The sequence below is a fragment of the Mirounga angustirostris genome, unplaced genomic scaffold (genome assembly GCF_029215605.1).
Source record: "Mirounga angustirostris isolate CCGP_5_RB_7025 unplaced genomic scaffold, mMirAng1.0.hap1 SCAF_4, whole genome shotgun sequence".
In the NCBI taxonomy this organism is placed as follows: domain Eukaryota; kingdom Metazoa; phylum Chordata; class Mammalia; order Carnivora; family Phocidae; genus Mirounga; species Mirounga angustirostris.
Window position 1 is genome coordinate 119850574 of NW_026991712.1, and position 22337 is coordinate 119872910.

A 22337-nucleotide genomic window follows, 5' to 3' on the forward strand; every position below is an offset into this window, starting at 1 on the left:
AGATGTGGAAAAGCAGACATTCTGGAAGCTGGAAACAGCCCATGGGGCTGGAGCACAAGAGCTTGTTCCAGAACAGGGTGTCAAGGCTGGAGTGGCAGACAATGCCTTGTCATGGAAGAAGGAGGATCTCATGCCATCCTAAGGGCTCTGGATGCCATGCGGAGCCAAAGAGGAGATTTAGGCAGTGACCTAACACAATCTGCTTTGATATGGGAGAATGATCACTTGGGTGGTGGAATAGAGTGGTTAGGAGGCAGAGGCGAGAGACCACAGGGCCCCTGCTCTGAAAGCAGGAGTGTGCATCAATGTTGTCCTACTTCATAGTGTTTCCGCTCTTACAGGCTTGTCTCTCCTTCTCCTATTGAGATTTTATTTATTTATGTTTATTTATTTTCCTATTGAGATTTTAAAAGGTATTGTTGAGTATAATTAGATCTGCCTGAATTGCTCTGTGAAGATCTATGTTGTCATTGTCAATCCATTTCTATTTATTATAAAGATCTTTCAAAATAAGCATGGATGTTGCTAGATTTTACTGTAATTGCCTTTGAAAATATACAACCCCATCGCATACTTACCATCTTGTTTGGGTGCTTGTGTCCTTGACTTTGGGGACTACTTGCATGCCAACATCTTTCTCAAGTTGCTTAAGGGCAAAATGTCCATCTGGGTAGGCTGTACATTCAATATAGGCATCTTTTACACTGGAAGCATTTTGGTCACTGAACTTAATTGGCGCTCCAAACTCACTTCGTTTTCGAGAAATCATATATGTAATCTGCAACACATGTGAGCAGTAAAAGTAACAGAATCAAGTCCATGGAAAAGTGGATGTTTGGTAGACAATACTGGTGCTCTGCTCAGATCCTCTCAAATCTTTCTTTCTCTCTTTCTCTCTTTCCCTTTCTTTCTTTCTTTCTTTCTTTCTTTCTTTCTTTCTTTCTTTCTTTCTCTTTCCTTCCTTCCTTCCTTCCTTCCAAAATTTATTTATTTGAGAGAGAGAGAATGAGAGAGAGCATAAGCAGAGGCAGAGGGAGACACAGCCTCCCTGCTGAGCAGGGAGCCAGACGCGGGGCTCTATCCCAGGACCCTGAGATCATGACCTGAGCCAAAGGCAGGTGCTTAACCAACTAAGCCACCCAGCTGGCCCTCAAATCTCTTTCTATACTTTGCTATACTATACCTCCAGCTCTGTGTGCTTTCCATTTTCAGGGCCACCCCCTGCTGCTCTTCTGCAGAGCACTGCTCTAGCTACCTGGGAGCACTTTGGTACAAAGGTAAAAAGAATAGGAAGTGACTGGCACTCACCAGTGTTGGACTGGTGGGAGATATGTGTAAGCCCATCTCCTTTGCTTCTCTTTGGGACAACGCAGGTGTCATTTACACTCCAGAGTTCCTCTAGGGGTTCAAGCTAAAGCCTTTTCTCTACTGGCCCTTTGCCTGAGATTGCATCCTTGTAGGACTTCTGCTATGTCCCTGTCCTGCTGCTTTTCCTATTCTTCTATGGTGCACTTTCATAATAAATCACTCACATACAAATCTTCTTCTCAGGGGCTGCTCTTGGAATGCCACTGTGTCAGGTTCCTCTGGCTGCTGTAACCAAGGGCCACAGCCTGGGTGGCTTAAAACAACGGGAGTGAAGTCTGAGATCAAGGTGCTGAAGGGTTTGTTCCTTTTAAGGGCTCTCAGGGAGAATCCGTTCCTTGCCTCTCTCCTAGCTTCTGGTGACAGCCAGCAATACTTGCTGTTACCTGGCTTGTAGATCCATCACTCCTATTTCTGCTTCCTTCTTCACATGGTGTTCTCCCTATGTCTGTGTGTCTTTGCATGGCCATCTTTTTATAAGGACACCAGTCATATTGGATTAGTGACACCCATTTCCTAATAGGGTCACCTTCTGAGATACTGGGTATTAGGACTTCAACATATCTCTTTTGGGGAATACAGTTCTACCCTTAATACCCAAATACCCCAAACAATGACCATTCTTCTATCAAAGGAAATACCACATCCCCATTGGCAAACATAGCAAACTTTACAGATCCCTCAGGAATCAGTGTTGTTCAGCATTATAGAGAGGTAAGCACACTGAAGATCATATCCACGCCTCTGACCTGCTTTGTAGATTCCTTAACCAATTCTTCCTCAATTTCTTTTTCACTGCCCAAAGAAACCCATGGTTTAGAGATAGGTGGCTTATAAATGTATACATCTTCTGGAATATGCTCTTTATATTCTTCCTGTTCTTCTGGTACTTCTGGGGACTAGAGTAAAATAAATAGCACTCTAAAATATATGACCAAAAGTAAGTTATAGCTGCATGTGAATATTTTGCAATAAACTTTATGTTTGTATAAATTAAGCACTTCCTATTTTCTTTATTCTTGGTTCATGTTTTTCAACTAGGAGAAGGAAACTAAGCAAAAGGAAAAAAAAAAAGCCCATTTAATTTTTACAACAGCCCCAGAAATAGATACTATTGGTGCCACCATTTTGCAGACAAGTGGTTCAGTAACTTGCCCAAAGTCATGGAGATGGCAAAAGGAGAACCAGGAGTATGGGACAAAGAGTGGCCAAGAGCAATACTACTCCCGATTTATTGTTTCTACTCTCATTGGGACAATAAAAGGCAAATAAGTAGAGTATCTGTTACTCTGAGGTGTTTGATTTAGCTCATCTCTTACCTACTCTAAGTGCCAGAACCTGGTCTAGGTCCCAGGGAAAGAGAACTGAACAAGAATAATCAAAACCATGTATAGGTCTCCCCCAGAGGTATTCCTTCCCTCCAACAATCAACAAAATGCAAGGACTTGGCATCTGCTTACATTTAAATAGTTTTCTTTGCCCTCTTCAGTTCCAATAAGATAAAAGTTAAGTCCATATTTGAAGTCTTTGTCATAAACAACCAGAAGCTCATCTCCAGGATATTCCTATAGGAATATAATCAAAAGAGAAGGTCAGTTTTCTTTCAGTTTATTCAGATACAAAATTGATATTTTTCTAATCAATCATAAAAGATAACCACCATAGTGCTAATCTATGGCTCATAATCCCAGGTTGTAAAATTATTCTATTAACAAAGCTCTTAAAACTCAGTAGGTCTAGGGAAATTTACTACACAATTTTATTTCTAACAGGAAAAAAAGAAGCATTCCTTTTATTTGACATTGGTGCTCAGTAGCATGTTTGGAGACAAATCAGACCAAAATTATGAATTAAAAAATTAAAGCATTATGGGAAAATAAGAGTAGATTCCTATTCTAATTGAAAGTGGGCAAGGATAAGCTTTTCTGGCTATGAAGTAAGAGTCAGTCACTGATAGGTGACTTTACACAGAGGATTATCAAGCAGGATTCCAAAGGAGGTGTGGGCAAGCTAGCATTTGTCTAACGTAACTGGGACCGGGGGTGGGGGGCGGGGGGAATGCCACAGATTTGAACTCAACAATCTCTCTGCCTTTTGTTATTATGTACCAGAAACCTCTTGAGGCAGGACTAAAAAATAAAGAGGGATGTTATACTTACCTGGATAACTTTTTTGACTGGATGGAAATCAGATACTGCAGCTCTGTTCTGAAAGTCTGCAAAAATATCTTCTTTTTTGATAAGTTTATAAGGTTGTTCATCTGTGATATCTTCATCTATTCGGCAGTTAAATATTTCCTGGGTCTGGGTAGTTAATACTAAAGGATAGATTTCTGGATGACCTGGGGAACGCAAAGTAGAATTTGGACATTAAATAAAACCACTTAAAATATTAAGAGGAAACAGGCAACTGTTTGCTTTAAATAATTGTCTTGGTTAAAATTTTAAAAGGCTTTAAAAATCATTGTTCTTATTTTTAAAGTAAGTATATCCATTACAGAATATGTCAAAAAAAGAAAAAAGGAAGAAAATAACAATTATCTGTAATACCACCTCTCGAGAGAGCCTCTATTAAGAGGGTGCTCTATTTCCTCTATCTCAAGCTGTCTTCTCATTTTCTTATCCTTTTTATCACCACCAGTTTCCACAGTCCCAGTCTCAGCTCTGCATCTACCCCCAAAACTTCCTCCCCCAACTCTCCCTCCCAACGTCCCGGAGTCCACTCTCTTCTTCTCCAGACCCTATACGCCTAGACGTCCTGACATCTTTTCTCTTACTGCTCAACAGATGTGCTAGCAAGTGGAGAAGTGCATGTGGCCTCTCAGAGTGGAATTTGGGGCTTATTTTCCTACAGAAATATTTACCCCCCCACCCTAGTGGCTCTATGACACAATTATTCAGGTAATTTGGGGGCAGGGTTAATGACCATATGCATAACGCTGAGTATATGTGGAAATATATTCCAAATTGCAGTCAGTTGGCATAATAAACATTTGGAATACAAGTTGTTCCTAAATTAGGGACAAACTGCCATTTTTCTCTCCTTGGGAGTTGGAAATGGGGGAGCTGGGATCCAAACTAAGGTCCCTGCACTCTTACTACCATGCTATACTTTCCTTCTAATGTGTGGACACAGCAGAGCACAGGAGAGGGTCCTGCTCCTTCCTCACACGTGGTCGGGAGGTGACAGATTACACTCCACGGGATGCAGTCAATGGCAGTTACTGACCTGGTAGCTGATAGAGCAGGAGCCACAGACAGACTCAAGCTCTACATAACTCACTCCTCACAATCTTACTGTGTGTACAAGGAAGAGTCCCGTGCCCTACAGACCAGAGCCCTCAATATACATCAGTTGCCCTGCATTTTTTAAAATAATTTTTTAGAAGATTTTATTTATTTATTTATTTGACAGAGAGAGAGCAAGCGAGAGAGCGCAAGCACTAGCAGGGGAAGCTGCAGGCAGAGGGAGAGGGAGAAGCAGGCTCCCTGCTGAGCAAGGGAAGCCCTATGTGGGATTTGATCCCAGGACCCTGGGATCATGACCTGAGCCGAAGGCAGAAGTTTAACCGACTGAGCCACCCAGGTGCCCTGATTGCCCTGCATTTTGAAACAGAGCTAATTTAAATAACTCCTATGTATTTCATCTGTACTTTTTTTTTTTTTACATTTTGGTTGCTATTTCCTTTTTTAAAGCAGTTTTATTGAGATATAATTGGCAAACAATAAACTGTATATATTTAAAGCATACAATTTGATAAATATATGCATATACACATGAAGCCATCACCACAATTGAGGTAAAGAACACATCCATAATCCCCCAAAGTTTCCTCCTGTCCCTTCCTCCCTGCACCCCTCCTGCACCCCTAGGCAACCACTGATCTGCTTTCTATTACTATAGCTTAGTTCACCTTTTATGGACTATTTATAAATGTAATTACACAGTTTGTATTCTTTCTGTTTGTCTTCTTTCACTCAGCATAATTATTTTGAGATTCATTCATGTTGTTGCATGTAACACATGGTTCATTCCTTTACATTTCTGACTGGTATTCCATAAAAGAAAAGATCAATTAAGCAAAGATTTCTTAAGATTTATGACTTTGGGTATTGTATCTAGGAAATCTTTGCCTAATCCAAGGTCAAAAAGATTTTTTCCTATGTTTTCTTCCAGAAGTTTTATAATAGTTGGTTTTATATTCAGGTTTATGATAATTTTGAGTTAATTTTTGTATATGATGTGAAGTATAGATTGAAATTCTTTTTTTTTTTTGCATATAGATATAAAATTGTTCCAGCATCATTTGTTGAAAAGACTGTCCTTTCTCCACTGAACTGCCTTTGCACTTTTTTGAAAATCCATTGACCATATATATGTGAGCCTACTTTGGGATTCTTCATTCTCACTCATTGGTCTATGTCTTTATAATATCTTTTAAAAATAGTAACAACAGTTAGCATGAACCGTCTTTGTGATGGCTCCATGTAAGGAAGTGTGCGTGTACTATCTAACTTAACCTGCAATAATCTCGTGAGGTAGTCTCGCTACCTTGTTTTTCAGATGAGGAAGCAGAGGCTCAGAGAGGTGAAGTCATGGGACCACACTGTCATTAAGTGGCAGAATTATGAATTGAGCCAGGTCTAATTCCCGAGCCTGTGCTACTAATCACTTGTGGTGAACAGAATAGAGTCCCCCTGAAGGTGTCCATGTCCTAATCCCTGAAACCTGTGAATAAGTTACCTTATATGACAAAAGAGACTTGCAGATGTGACAAAGTTAGGGAACTTGAGATGGGGAGATCATTGGGCCCCTGAGCAGGGCCCAAGGTAACCACAATGGTCCTTGTAAGAGGAAGGCAGGAGGGCCGAAGTCAAGGAAGGAGATGTGACAAAGCGGCAGAGGTCAAAGAGAGAAAGATTAGAAAATACTACACTGCTGGCCTTGAAAATAGAGGAAAGTGCCAAGAGTCTATGAATGTAGAGAGCCTTTAGCTGAAAAAGGTAAAGAAGTGGATCCTCCCCTCAAAGCCTCCAGAAGGAACCAGCCCTGTTAATACCTTGACTTTGACCCAATGAAAGTAATGTCAGACTCCTGGTTTCCAAAATTGCAAGATAATAAACCATTTAATTTTTAAGTGTTTTAAGCCACGAAGTATGTGGTAATTTGCAGCAATAGGCAATTAATACATCACGGATACTCTAACCTGTATTAAAACATGACTTAGAATTTGGGTAAATTATTTAATTTTGGGAGTCACAGCACCTCCATCTATGTCATGGCCATAATACTGCCTACTTCACAGAGATAAACAGATGAGAGGAGTGTGCCTGGCACAAAGGTGTTGCTCCATGTATGTTAGCTAAATGTAAAAATTACATCTATTTTCTAGAAATCTCTAGACATTGCCCTTTAGACCCTTAGGCAACAGTTTTTTAGTTAGTTTGTCGTTCCCTTGGTTCTTGGAAGGAAAGGGAATCCCAGTTCCCTGGGGCATGAGCCACAAGCCCTGAGTAACAGTTGACAATGTCAGGACCCCACAGCAAGGAAGTCAGAGGGGTCCTAATGTTGCCCTGGAAGGTCTGGGGGGTAGAGGAGAGATGTTCTAGTATTAGGTAAATCAACACCTACTTTCAAATCTCACTACAACATACTGAGGCTTTGGGTTTTTTTCTCCTTAAATAAATAGACATCTATTTTTCATCCCATTTACTTTCTGCAGAAATATCTCCATCAGGCCCCATTCTCAGGTTCATGGATTTTCTTGCCAGTCAACACATTTAGTCAAGACATACTTATTGAGCAATTACTATGTAAAATCATGGTGTTGGTACCAGGGTTAGATTATCTAGAGGGGGGAGACAGACATTAAACAGACAAATACACTCAGAAATACAGAAGTACAAATCATCACAAGTGCTACTTGGAGAAAACAGGGTGAAAGGTAGAACTTAGAACTAAGGAGAGTGGGAGTGGTGGTGGTCTCTTTAGACGAGAAGAATAGGGAAAGCCATTTTTTCATTCATTTATTCAACAAATCAATCAACAAATATTTGCTGAGTGCTTATTATGTGTCAAGATCTCTTCTAGGCATTGGAGTACAGTGGTGTACAAGGGAGTTTCTGTTTCCCGGGAGTACACGTGTGCATGTGCGTGTGTCAGTGAGAGTGAGTGTGCACAACGGCCAGCCAGGTGTGTGTGGAAATAGATTATAAATGCATAAAGAAATAAATACAATCTTCATTATTCATGGATTTTGTATTTGCAGATTCACTTGCTAAAACTTATTTGTAACCCTGTGCTCGCTTTGGCAGCACATGTACGAAGATTGGGACGATACAGAGAAGATTAGCATGCCCCCCCTGTGCAAGGGTGACACACAGATTTGTGAAGCAGTCCATATTTAAAAAATAAAACAATACAAAAATGTATAACCCCAACATCAGTAGTCACGGTGCTTTTACCATCATCAGTGGCCATGCTTACGGTGGCAAAAAGTTTGAGGTGCCCAATGGGCACGTTCCCAGCTGAGGTCAAACAAGGTGATGCTCTCCATCTTGTATCAGCCCTCAAACTGTAAACAAGTGTCCTTCCCACTATTTAGTGCCACATTTTTCACATTTCTGTACTTTTTCCGTTGGTGATTTTGCCAGTTAAAATGGCCCCCAAGCATAGTGCCGAAGGGCTATCTAGCATTCCTAAATGCAAGAAGGCTGGGATGTGCCTTATGGAGAAAATGCGGGTCTTAGAACAGCATCGTTTAGACATGAGTTATAGTGCCATTGGCCATGAGTTCAATGTTAATGAATTAACAATATATATTAAATAAGGTGTCTTTAAACAGAAACACACATAAAACAAGTTTATGTATTGATTGGCTAATGAAAATGTTGTGACCAGACGCTCAAAGGAACCTAACTCTGTATTTACCCTAGGAAAAATAGCTCAATATTTGCTAATTCAGTGTTTGCAGCAACTGTATAGAACTTCCAAGAAAAACAAGAATTGACTGTACTTTAATTTCAGAATTAGGGTAAGTGCTATGAAGGCAATAAAATGATACTAGGTGAAGGAGAGGTCAAGGAAGTCCTCTTGCAGAGGTGGGATTGGAGTCTAGATCTGAATGTTGAAAAAGAGATAGATACATAAAGATCTGGGGGAAGCTCTATCCAGGTATCAGGAGTAGCAAGAGCAAAGGCCCTGAGGCAGGAATAACTTTGACGTGCTCTGTGTTAAGCAAGGCCAGTGGGCTCTAGGTTGGGGTGGGGGGGGCGGGGAGAGAGGAGAGAGACAGAGACAGAGAGAGAGAAAGAAAGGAAGGCAGAACCAGGACTGGTATAATGGCAAAGTAAAGCCCTGAGAGAGTTTAAGCAGGAAAGACACATGACCAGGTGGTATGCAGAATAGATTGAAGGAGAGTGAATGGAAGCAGTGATACCAACTGGGAGCTAAGGAACCAACCCAGATGAGACGTGTGGAGGTCTGGACTAAGGTTGCAGATGTGGACATAAGGTGAAGTGGATGGGATATATTTTAGAGGTGGAATGGTTTCATTGGGGGATGGGGAGGTGTTGAAGGGAGAAAGGTGTGAAAGAGGACTTTCAAGTTTTTGAGTGGTATATTCATTAATTCAATAAAGTATTTATTGGGCAGAGTGCCCTGTTCCAGTGCCATTTACTGTCAGCTGACATCCTCCTGCCATCCCCACTACCCCTCTACCACCCTGGCCCAAGCCACCACCTTCTCTTTCCTAGGTTCCTGCAACAGCTTTCTGCCTGGTCTCTACTTCTGTCCCTGAAGTTCTCAGCTAGGTAGCCAGGGTGACACTTTCAAAACAAGTCAGATCCCATCACTCCTCTGCTTAAATACCACTTGAGTAACCTCCATCCTACATGACTCAGAGTCAGAGCCCTTACAACAGCCTACAAGGCTTTTAGATCTTCCTCCTCCCCAACCCTCACTGTTTCCTCTCTGTCTCTAAACATGAAGGGCATCACTTAAGTCCAATCTAAGAGGAAAGTTTCAACAACCAAAACAAAAGATCCTGTTGGCATAAGATTATTTAGCCTCTAAAAGTAGGAGCAACATTAACTTGGTTGTCTAAGTTCTAGTTTATTTGCTTAAAAATTAGCCTCTTTTCTTGAAATACTTGAATCTTACCATGAGGTACAGATAAATATTGACCACAAGCCAGAGTCTTAAAAATATTATTCTAATGAAAGTAATAACTTGCAGACTAACTTTCTAGTCTCTTCCATAACCATACCCTGTTAGATTTGTGAGAGACTGCTTGGTTCAAGTCTATTTCTCAGTTTGAAATTCTCTCTCCCACTCTTTTTATTCTTTTTTCAAAATTTTTCACTTTATATTCTAAATGATATAATGTAATTTTAGCCCATGTACATCTTGATCAATCATTTCAATTTGTATTTTTGTTTGCTCATTGCATATTAAGATATTATAAAACTGGGGTCATAAATTCTAAATTAAATTTCCACTTACCCATGCTCTCCATATTTATAGGTTCTGTTTCTTCCCTATCTAGAATATAATAAAATGATGTCACATTTACATTTTTGAATCAAGTAAACATTATAAGTTTATTACAGTCTTTTACCAGCCTCAAAGCACGAAACATAAACAAATATACAATGAAGATTTAAACTATTTTATGCATGATTAAATAGAATTTGAATAATTATCTTTTTTCACACAATTCTCTCTTAGTGATACATTTGCTATGGCATTCATTATATGACATTTAACAGGTATTATAATGAAATGAATCAAAAATAAGAATAAATCTCCATACTTTAAATTCCATATGTGGTTGACTTTATGACATCAAAACTATTTCATTATTTGATACATTAAACCACAGTCATTTTGGTGGCTAATATAGATACAAATACTAGATCCATAAAAATCCCATTAATGAAAAAACAATCCTACCAGGTAACGTTTGTTTGGTTTTGCCCCATTTTGGTTTCTTTTGGCCAGCTGAGCTCTTTTGTTTTTGAGATTTGGGAGCCATGGTTCTGACTTAGGCTGCATGCAGAGAGAATGTCATTAGTAAATTCTGTGTTACAGTTTCAAATAATAAGCATTATCATTTAGCAAAACGTAAGAATATGTTTTCTAAGCCTTGCCTTTGGTTACGGCGACATGTGTCTTCATAGAATGGGTGTTCTGTGACCAAAGGTTTATCTCAACAACAATTTTACTGATAAGATCTTACCATTTCAGTGGAGCCTTTCAGCTGAAGCGCACAGAAGCCACCTGCCAACCCTTTGAGGTTTCAGCCATAGGGCCCGCCGTGGAAGCAGGACAGAGGACACTGGATCCCCAGCCTCTTGGGGCTGTTCCCATCCCAGGGAGTTGCTGTCTGCTGCCCCATGCCCAGCTCCCCAGCAGCTGCCCTGGCAACAAAGACAGGCTGGACGTCCACAGGCAGGCACAGGCCCAGAACATGCATATACGTACATAATTTTTAAAGTTAACATAATTTAAATAGTACTTGTGTCCTAGCATGTAACCACTGTGTTCTTGTTTGTGCTGTCAGAGAGTGCCTCCAAAAGTTTTCCATGGAACTGTTCATCAGTTTTCGCTGAGGTCATTTGCTATCACATCGAGTCCTTGTCATCTCCATGGTCACCCTGTCTCATCTTGTTAGAGGGTTAGGAGTGTGATTTCAGGCGTCTGAGCAGCAAGGTTGAAAAATAGACTCTGCCTTTTACCAGCTGAGTGATGCTTGGCAAATTATATACCTTCGGAGTCTCAGTTTATTCATGTTTAAGTAGGGATAATAATCAAACCTACCTCACAAGATGGTTGTGATGATTTAATGAAATAAAGTATCGTCCTCAACTCAGTCATGACAGACTGGTTGCCTCATTTTTTAAAAAAGATTTATTTATTTGAGAGAGAGAAAGCACAAGGGTAGGGACAGAGGGAGAGGGAGAGACAGAATCTCGAGCAGACTCTGCACTGAGTGCAGAGCCTGATGTGGGGCTCGATCTCACCACCCTGAGATCACGACCTGAGCCAAAACCAAGAGTAAGACGCTCAAACGATTGTGCCACCCAGATGCCCCTGGTTGCCTCATTTTAATAACCCAATATAGATTGAAAATTGTTTCATAGTCCACAGTCAGAATATCCTGACTTTCATTTTATGCTTCATCCCTTGATTACTAAATCTGGACCAAAGTGTGTGGGGGGTGTATTTGTGATCTACATTTTTTACTTCAGATTTTTCACATGTATTTTTTCCAAAGGTAATAATGATAGCTCATGTTTGTTGAGTGTTTACTATGTGCCAGACGCAGTCCTAAGTACTTCACATGTATTTTTTATTTAATTGGAGCTACCCTTTTAGATAAGCATTTTATGAATATTTTTATCCTCATCCCCATTTTATATGGTGAAAACAGAGGCCAGGAACCTTGCATGAGGGGGATGCACAAAGTGTGAGTGGTAGAGTCAGGGTGTGAGCCCACCCAGTCTGGCCCCAGTGCTCACACTTGTAATCTTTGTACAAGACTGTCCCTTGGCTTTCAGTGGTAACTGTTCACTGTGTTTCATTACAAATGAAATTATTTAAAATCATTGTCTTTACCTAGAAAGGTAGGATTTTATGATTTATTCAGCATTTTATGATTCTGACATTTGGGAATTTCTCCTTTTTAAATATCCTGCAATGAATGGCTCTGACCCAACTTTCCAGCCGGTCAAGCATCCTCCAGCCCTCCTCTCAGCCTTAGTATAATTTCAAATCTTGGACCTAGTCCTTTTCTCAGAAAATTCTTTATCAGTGTACCCCTCTCCATATTCTATTTCAGCTGCATTTGACTTAAAACACTCAAAACACTCTGGGCACCAGCTGGACTCCCCCTACCCCCATATACACACGTACCTTCACCACCACCACTACCACCACCACCACAAATACTTACTGAGCAATTCTGAGGCACCAGAGGCTGTCCTAGCTGTTAGGAATACAGCAGTGAACAAAACAGGCAAAAGCCTTGCCCTGCTAGAGCTTACATTCTAGAGGGGAGGCAGACAGCTCCGGGGCAGGAATATGCTTGGCACATTTGAGAGAACAGCAGGAAGGTCATGATGGCTGGAGCAGAGTGAATAGGGGGACTAGGAGATGAAGTTGGTCAGAGAGCTGATGAGGGCATATATTAGTCAGCTCTGCTAGGGTAATAAATGTCCCGCGGATCTCAGTAACATACAACAACGAATGTTTATTTCTTCTTACGCTCTGTATTGTGATTGTGCGTGGGCGGCTGCTTCAGGCCTTATTCTGGGACTCAGGCTGGAGAAGCAGCCCCTATTTGACAGCTCCCCCTTTCGTGGCGGAGTAAAAAGCCAGAGAGCTACCAGAACTGTGTAATGCCTCCTCTGTCTTCTCCGTGGCTCGGGCGTCCTGTCCTTTCTGCTTATATTCCATAGGCCCAAGCAAATCACAGGGTCAGTGCTGCTAATGGGGGAGGAACGTCTGCTTCCTTGGCAGTGGTTGGGAATGTATGATCCTTGTGCAGGGAAGGGAGGTAAGAGTTGGATATAAAATCGTGGCGGATGAGTGTATAATATGCCACAAGGGGGCTAGGTCACGTGTAAGGACATGGGCTTTTACTCTGAAGGAGGGGGGAGCCATTGGATGGTTTTGAGCTGAGGAGTTACTTGACTTGATCTGACTCCCTATGGCCAGTGTAGTGAAGACTGCAGCGAGGAAAGAGCTGAAGCAGGGAATCCAGCTGGGAGACATTCAGTAGTCCGAGGGGGAGGTGAGTGTGGAACGGAAAAAGTGGGGCGCCTGGGTGGCTCAGTTGGTTAAGCGACTGCCTTCGGCTCAGGTCATGATCCCAGGGTCCTGGGATCGAGTCCCGCATCGGGCTCCCTGGTCTGCGGGAAGCCTGCTCTCCCTCTCCCACTCCCCCTGCTTGTGTTCCTGCTCTCGCTGTCTCTGTCTCTGTCAAATAAATAAAATCTTTCAAAAAAAAAGTGGCTGGAGTCTGCATATGCTGTTCAAGCCCAGGTGATAGGATTTGCTGACGACTTGGATGTAGGGTCTGACAGAAAAAACAGGACCAAGGAGGACTTCAACAGGTTTTACCTAAGGACTTGAAAGCATGGGGTTGCTATTTATTGAGATGGGGATCCCAGGGAAAGAGCAGACTTGAAAGGGAAAGGGAAAAATTCCATTGAAGGCATGTGAAGTGAGACTGTACAGTAGGCAGTAAACTCCAGAACTGGCACAGTGTACGTGCTAAAAAAAAAAAAAGAATTAATGACTCCTTGGTGTCCCCTTTCCTTCTGCCATTCTTAGCTTATGCATTTCCAGTCTGAACAAAAGTCTTTTGTTTTCATTTTCTATTGCTGCTCCAACAAATTACCAGAAATTCAGTGTCTTAACACAAATTCATTCTCTAATGGTTCTGTAGTTCAGAAGACTGACATGGCTCTCACTGGGCTAAAAATCAGGCTGCCAGCAAGGTGTCAAGAAGGCTGTGTTCCATTCTTTCTAGAGTTCTAAGGGAGAATCTGTTTCCTTGCCTTTTCGTCCTCGAGGCCACCAATATTTCTTGGCTTGTGGGCCCTCTTCCTCCATCTTCAAACAACCCAACAGTAGTGGGTTAGATCTTTCTCACAGAATATACTCTGACCTTCTCTTCTTATTCCCACTTCCACTTTTTAAGGACCCTTGAGATTACACTGGGGCCCACCGAGATAATATAGGATACACTCCCTATTTTATTTATGGTCAGCTGATTAGCAATTTTAATTTCATCTGCAACCTTAATTCCCGTTTGCTATATATGTTAACATATTCACAGTTTCCAAAGATTACGAGGTGCTGCATTGGTGTTCAGTTTGAATAGATAGGTATCAATCGAACACAGTCACCCCAAGAAATAGTCAAAGTAATCACATGTGCCCAGTTCTTTTCAAAGGCTGCTATAAAATGATTTGTGGGCAATCTGGTTCCATTTCCAAAATTCAGGGGAAAACAAAGTCCATTTTCCACCAGTACTTTAGAAAACAAAATTGGAATAAACATTAAACGTGTGCTTCCTTATCAGAATAGCTCACTTACTATTTTCACAAATATTAATCCCTGTGTCTAAGATGTTGACTAGTGACCGAGGAAAAAGGAAGACCAGGTTGTTCTACAGGCTTTTAGAGGTCCCAATTATTCTTGATTGAAAGCACAGTATTTAAGTTGCTAGGCATCATAGATGTAAAAAGTCATTAGCTGAGGTCAGCCTGGTGAATATAGTCTAAACTGAAAAGAAAATGATTACTTTGGGAGTAGCTACTTTACATTGTATTTGTGTTTCAGGCAAAATTTCATAGTTTATTTTAGTAAATTCGAATAATAGAAACCCTACCAATGTCCTGTGTCTAGAAAATAAATCACTTTTAATTGAAGATATCTAGATCAAATGAATAATGTACTCTATGGAATTTCAATAAACCCACTTACTTATTCACCGTTTATTTTTTACGCTGATTTTCTTTGAAAAAGCAAATCCCAAATAAAAGATGTTGCTTTAAAATTACAGCAGGTCTTACTAAGATTTTTTTCATAAAATCAATTGCATATTTCATGCAATGAATGTGCTATATCATATTTTCCAAATCTTTTCCCTACTAAAAGGTCATACGAATTTTTCAGTACAGACACCACTTTATTTATTTATTATTTAATTTTATTTATTTATTTATTTTTAAAGATTTATTTGAGAGCGAGAGTGTGGGGGGAGGGAGGAGAGGTGCAGAGGGAGAGAATCCCAAGTAGGCTCTATGCCCAGCATGGAGCTGGACACAGGGCTCAATCCCACCACCCTGATATCATGACTGGACCTGAAATCAAGAGGTAAATGCTTAACTGACTGAGCCACCCAGGCGCCCCTAGACATCACTTTATTAAGATGTCTCTGAAATACTCACATTTTTCCTGTTCTCAACTCTTATTATTAAGAGCAGAAGAGATGCTTCATCTATCCCTAGAAAAGGGTTAGCCTCCTCCAGTAGCTTGTATTACATTTGGTTTTCAAAGCCACTATAACTGATTGAATTTCAAAACCGAATGTGTGAACTATAATACTGATAAATATTTAAGCATTCCATTTAAATATATTTTTTTAAAGATTTATTTATTTATTTGAGAGAGCGAGAATGAGAGAGAGTACATGAGAGTGGGGAGGGTCAGAGGGAGAAGCAGGCTCCTCGCTGAGCAGGGAGCCCGATGCGGGACTCGATCCTGGGACTCCAGGATCATGACCTGAGCCGAAGGCAGTCGCTTAACCAACTGAGCCACCCAGGCGCCCCCATTTAAATATTTTTGATATTAAAACCACTTATATTCTTTGTAAATGAATCTACCCATTCCAGAGTATCTTTTTACTACCAGTGTACCAAAGGACACATTTTTTACCTTTCTTGTTAGGAGCAAAGGCAGTAGGGAGTGATAAGAGAAGCAAGTGCTGAGTAAGTCCTCCATGTAACAGTCCAAGACCTGTGACGGCACGCCACTGATTCTGAGGACACTGTATTCAGAGCTGTCTCTGACCTGGTTCCAAACTAACTTCCAAGACTTGTTCATGACTGTATCTTTTTATGACATAATGCGGCAATTTAAACGGTTATTAAGCTCCCTCTCTTCACTCTATTCCACTGTAATCCATGACACCTGTTTACACATTCTCATTTGTTTCCTGTGTGGATGTGTGGCTTACGCCCAGCCATGAGATTTTTAATTCTGAGAAGACCTGTGGCACTGGCACCTCTTGACCTAGGGTCTTCCTTAGAAAGTATTACTTCTCCAGTGTACTTCAATTAGCTGACCTTGTCCGGGTGGTCGGAATCCTCTTTTCTCTTCCTGAAGTATTTGTAAGCTCATCATGCTTGTGTCCCATTTTTTTTAAAAAGACATTTAGAATAAGATCCAGAACTAACATCTTGGGAGCCTGGTAGATGTGTCTCCAAGAACTGCTGCTTCCTGGTCGATCTCCCCCAAGACCCTGACTAAGCTTTAAGATTCTCCTCGGTGCTTCAGCCTTCTTCTGACGAGTTCACAGCATGCACCCTCCAGAGATGAACTGTTCCCACAGTGCTTCCCATTAGTCTACTACTCTGGTTTCTCCCCTTCCAAACTACTTTTACCTCTTCCCAAGATTGGATATTTACTTACTAAAGTCCATGCTCTCCCATCACTCTGCCTTTGAAATTTCTCCTGAATTCCATGCCCTCCCCTCCATAGCCTCCTCTGGTTCAGGCCTTCAACATGTCCTCCCATATCAGTAGCGCCTGTTTTGTGCCATGAACCCCTTTGGCAGCTTGGTGAAGCCCATGCATCAAATAAAAAACATGAGCTTATAAGGGGGACAGTTATCAAGCTGTTTTGTTTTTTTAAAGATTTTATTTATTTATTTGACAGAGAGATAGAGAGCACAAGTAGGTAGAGAGGAAGGCAGAGAGAGAGAGAGAGGGGGAGAAGCAGGCTCTCTGCTGAGCAGGGAACCCGATGCGGGGCTAGATCCCAGGACCCTGGGATCATGACCTGAGCCGAAGGCAGCCGCTCAACCAACTGAGCCACCCAGGTGCCCCTCAAGCTGTTTTTTAAATTATGATATAATTCATGTGCTTGTTTATTAACACATAAATAACAAGGCCTAGCAGTGGTTCTAATTACTACCTTGAGTTTGAAGAAGTGATGAGCATAAATAATACATCTATAATATCCATAATGTATATGAAAAGAACCATAATTTCCTTTGGGGATAGTCACATGCCCTGCAAATACTGCTGCGGTTTGTTACCAAATGCATACATCTCAATTAGCGGTTTGGAAAAAGAAACAGGTAATTTTTTTCTATCCATGGATTCTCCACCTCCCACCCCCTGACTAGGTTATGAACATTTAACTTGCCTCCCTGCCTCCGTTCCAGCCAGAACGGTCACCCACAGGGCAGGCCTTCAGAGCTCTCTTTCTAAAATGCAGATCCTAACAAGTCACTTCCCTGTATACTGTGGAAGATAATGTGGGTCCTGATTGTCCACAGTGGCATTCTCCTCCAGTAGTGTAGAAATGGAGCTCATCTGAAAAGCAAACTTTCCGGACCTACTGTGATTCTGCATGTTGGGGTGAGCCTGGGACGCTGCATGTTAAAAATCACTACGAGGCAGTCTGGTACTAGTGGTCTGCAGATGAGACTTTGGCAAACAGGATAGAGCCCAAATGTGTAAGTGTCACCTTGAACACCCTTCACGGTCTGCCTCGCCACATCCTCCCTTCCAGTTCTAGTCCAGCCTCCCAGGATTACTATCATTCCCCAAACAGTCCACATACCTTCCCATCTCCCTCTCTGGAGTCCTGTCCCCGCTGTCCCCCACCTCGCACACATTTCTCTGCTTGCTTAAATCCTACTCATTCCTCAAGGCTCATCTCCAATATGACCTTCTCTCTGAAGCCTCCCCAACTTTCTCACTCAGGCTGAAACAATCTTAGTTCACCCTGACACTTTCTAATCAAGTTCCATGTAATTATACCAGGCCTCTGCAAAGGCAGAAGGCCTCAAACTCAAGAGCTTCCTGAACGATTGCTGTGAATTCATTCAGCATGCAGCATACACCGTGGAGAAGGAGAGAGAAATTACTGAGCAGCAGTTAGGCACTGGTGGTCATCAGGAATTAGACAAGGCCCTTACTTTCAAAGATGTAATGTTCTCCCATTCATCTTCACTCTTCAACTACTCCAGCCCTTTTGTAACAGTCCTGAAGTCAGCTCCCCAACTACGTTAGCCCATGCTAATCTTTTCTTCTTCCATCCTCTGTGCCAGAATCATGCTGTTTTCCTTCTCCTCCCTCCCTCCCTCCCTCCCTCCCTCCCTCCTTCCCTCCCTCGATCGTATTTACCGAGCTCCTACCATTGCACCGCAATGAGCTAGACAATGCTCTGTACAACCTGTGAACGAGTCACAGTACCGGCCCTCACAGTTCTTAGACTGTCGTTAACTGCTCTCTCTCCTTGCTATTTTTGTCTCCTGGCTAGGCTGGACATTCTTTGAAATCAGGGAAAGTTTTGTCGTTTTTTGCAGTCTTCACTGTGTCAAGCACATCGCTGGCCCAGGGAGTGTTCCAAACGCCGTTGGAAGAAGTAAAATATTTGTTTTCCAAGCCTCCTTTCCCATTCAGACCTCCCCTTACCTGATACTGCTAAGCTGAAGGGAAAAGAAGCCTCTTTGCCGTACCCTGGAGAAAGCTCCTCTGGGAGCTGGAGATGGAAGTTTGACTCTCCACTCAGAAAAGCAGGTCCCAAGAGCTCAAACGGCCCCTCCCCCGCAAGCTGTTGCTATGACACATCCGTTGCTAAGAGGAAAGAGGCGGCTCCTCTGCTGAGAGTGACAAAACACCACCACCAATACAGTGTCCGCTCTCTAGCCGCCTCTTCAAGAACGCACTTATGATTGGCTGCCATGATGCTGACGTCACGCAACGTGAGCAGCGGCGAGGTCCTGTTTTCCGCTAGCTAGAAAGGAGTTGTGCGCTTCAGGTTCGTGTATGAGAGGGCGGTGGCTTGGCTTGACCCCAGGACCGACAGCCATGCCTCGCACCCAAAGATGCGACAGTGCCACGGTACCCAAAGATGAATCCTTCTAGGGTGTGGTCTCTAGCAGCAGGGGGTGAAGGATGAAAGGACGATCGAGGGCTTGAAACCCCTTAGGGACAGCTCTGCTTACCCCATTTGCCGTCTGGGGGCAGTCCCGGGAACCTGTCCTAGATTCCAGTGTGAAGGAGAGAAAATCTGGCTTGACTGGGTGTCGTGGGTGTCCTGGAATTCTGGTGTGTTACATTTTCCTCTTGCCAAAGTAATTTTTGTATAGTTTGACTCATACTGGAAGTCTCAGGGGGAGGAGGATTAAATCCCTTAGTAACTCTGGTTCATTTTATCTGTGGTTATGGGTCCTATGGGATTCATACAGTGAAGCTCATCTCCCTGAACACTGTTTCTCCCTTTCCTTTAGAAATTAATTAAAACTGCCTAATTTGTAAGCTGGCAGAATTTAATAAAGTATGCAACTGACTGCTGTAAGTGGTCCAAATTAATTTTTTATACCCAATTTGAATAAAAATATTTAATTGAGAAGAGGCTTACAGATTCATGGCATATTTAAGATATGGTCCTAAATAGCATGACTTGACATGGTGTGCAGAAAGATCACATATATTCTTCAAAATTTCTGAAGAATTTGTTTGCAAAATGCAAATAAATTTTACTGAAGAAATCATTAAAAAGAAAAAAAACAACCTGTAAGGAGGACTTACCATTCTGACATTTTGGCAACCTTTTCCCAGGCTCTTCTACTCCCTGACACCGAAAGGTTAGTTTTCCCTGGGCTCAGTGCTGAGTCTTCTTTTCTTACTCTGCACCTTGCTGGTGGCATATTCAGTCCCTTTAGCTTTAGCCATCCTGCAAAGCACATCAGTGACTTCCATTTGTATATTTTCAGCCTCATACATCTCTTAAATTTCATTCAGACCTGAATTTCCGCTACCTACTGGATACTTCCAAATGCATGTCTCACTTAGTTCATGGTGTTTAATAGTTGCCAGATAAAGATATTGAATGAATAATTACTGTACCACAGACATTGCAGCTTAGCAGAGGCAAAAGTCAATTCGTTGTATTTCAGATATCTTTCAAATATTTTTTAGAAACTTTTTTCTTCCTTTATTTTCTACCTTAGGTGATAATATCCACTGTCTATTGGTCTGCAAAGCTAGAAATCTGAGAGTCATCCCTGACTCCTACTGCTCACAGTGAACAGGTCACTAAGTCTTGTCATTTTCCTTTCCTAAATTATCTCTCAAATAGTTAATCTCTTCTTAGCCATCCTCACTGCCTCTGCCTTATCTCAGGAAGGCCTCATTTCTCACCTAGATAGTGGTAATAGTCTCTTGATTTGTTCTGTTTCCTCCTCTCTCATTTATTTTCCATGTTGCTACAGAGGGTTCTACAACAGAGATTCAATCTGGACATCAGCTTGCTTAAATATTTTCAATCTGGCATATGAAACCCAGTACAAATAGGGTTCTGAAAGATGCCTTAAGGATATCTAGGAGATAATGAGTTATTTTTCTAACCTCATTTCCTGTTCCTCATTTTCCCCCATTCAACCCATGTGTTAGTCCAATGCTTCTCAAGTAAAGCCCCTAAGAGCCGAGGGGCATAACGACACAGGGGTTGGTGATGATAGGCTGATGGTAAGAGAGTTACAGCTTAAAACAGACTTCTGAAACTCAGGCATATTCGTTTCATATAAAGAATTCATGAAGTTTTTGCATTCTTCTTCACAGATGTATTCATGTTTATTTTCATTTTTAAAATGTCTAAAATCCCTACTCAATGTTGTATGTCAACCATATTCCAATAAAACTGGGGAAAATGTCTAAAATCACTATTTATTAAAATTGACATGAAGTTGAATCAACGCAAAGAAGCCCCAGGCAGCTGGGACATGCTTGTCCCATGGTGGGACAAGGCCCAGGGACTTGTCCCAGGATGAGAGGCAGAGCCCTGCAGAACTCTCTGCTGCTCCCCCGATCTGCCATGCCCTTTAATAACTGGGCATCTGTTCATCCCACACCTCTACTTCTAGCTCTACCTCAATCTGTGGTGCCTTTTTTCATCTTCATTACCTGGTAAACTCCTGTTTATTTTTCAACACCCAGCTCAAATATCACCTTCTCTGCAAAGCCATTCAGGCACCCAACAGAATTAGTCACTCTTTTCTCTGTTTTTCCATTATAGCAAGTATAACACTGTGTTGCAATGACTTGTTTACACGGATATCTTCCCCAATGGACTTCAGGGTGGAGATGGTGTCTCTTTCTTTCCTATCTCCATTGTCTAGCACAGTATCTGACATGGGTATTTAGTAAAATAGATGTGGAATTTTTTAATTGATTGACTACTCTTGAGAACCCATCTAGAAAAAGCTACCTAACAAAAGTGTCTTTGCATTCTTCCAAAGAATTTCCTTTTCTTAAAAAAAAAATTCATAATCCTTTGCAGTCAGATTTAAGGAAGTAAATACTATGACCTTGTGATTTGGATGAGACATCAAGACTTCTTGTCATCTTTTCTTTAGAGACACCATAAGGGGATGACCATTGGAGGAATGAGTCATAAGTCATGATACCGAGAAAGTTAGAAATTAAATGGAAAATGCTTAGTAATTTCTTCATGTTACAAATTTAAGTTACAAATGATTGACTGAACATCTGTTTTCTCATGGGAGTGGTCAGAAATGAAACATCCGCATGGTGGCTAGTGAACACTTACATGCTCTTCCAGAGGATGCTGAATTAAATTTGCTTAAAATTTGAAGATATTTAAAAATTAGTTTCAGTTTTACTAGTTGAGTGAAAATGTAATGAGTCAAGAATTTGTAGTTGAAAATACTTCTCTGATTATTTAAGGACATCTTGATAAGTTTCAGATTGGATTTATAGAAGGGTAATCTGACAAATTAGATATGAGGTGGCTCTTTACTAATTATTATTTTAGTGAATGACTCCCCCACCCCTTTTAAGAATTTTTTTTTAAAAAAAGAGTTAAGTTTGCTCAGAGACTAGGGGCTGAGGACGCTAGGAGTCATTATGCCTTTTTTTTTTTTTTTTTTTTTTTTGCCTGTGTCAGTATGCCTGGGAGGGAGAGAGTGGCAGGGAAGGAAGGGTCCTTGTTTGAACCCTAAACTGCTGGGATTCGACATGTTCAAAAAGTGCTTGAGAAAACTATCACACCTATTGCATGAGGAACTGAGGAGCACCCTAGTAGAATACTCAGCTTCCAAAATGAGAAAACAAAACAATCTGACCTGGAGACAAAGCTTTAGCTTTTGGAGGAGAGGACCAATTGTGGCAATTTTCAAAAAAATGAGCTAAAACTTCAATAAG

General features: G+C 41.4%; 1 protein-coding gene and 1 non-coding gene across 2 annotated transcripts in view; one reads left to right on the forward strand and one right to left on the reverse strand.

Annotated features, from left to right (window-relative positions):
- The window catches only part of DNAI3 (dynein axonemal intermediate chain 3), a 60306-nt gene extending 52461 nt beyond the window's left edge, over window positions 1-7845 (reverse strand). Inside the window, exons 1-5 of the mRNA XM_054513214.2 lie at window positions 7830-7845; window positions 3525-3706; window positions 2826-2930; window positions 2115-2264; window positions 579-778 (exon numbers count right to left, since the gene is read on the reverse strand). Of these exons, the coding sequence (XP_054369189.1) occupies window positions 579-778; window positions 2115-2264; window positions 2826-2930; window positions 3525-3706; window positions 7830-7845 (653 nt within the window). The remainder of the gene's footprint in view (window positions 1-578; window positions 779-2114; window positions 2265-2825; window positions 2931-3524; window positions 3707-7829) is intronic.
- Window positions 7664-7772, forward strand: LOC123860639 (U6 spliceosomal RNA). The gene has a single exon (XR_006794766.1). It is a non-coding gene; the product is annotated as a U6 spliceosomal RNA (small nuclear RNA).
- Window positions 7846-22337: the final 14492 nt, after the last annotated feature.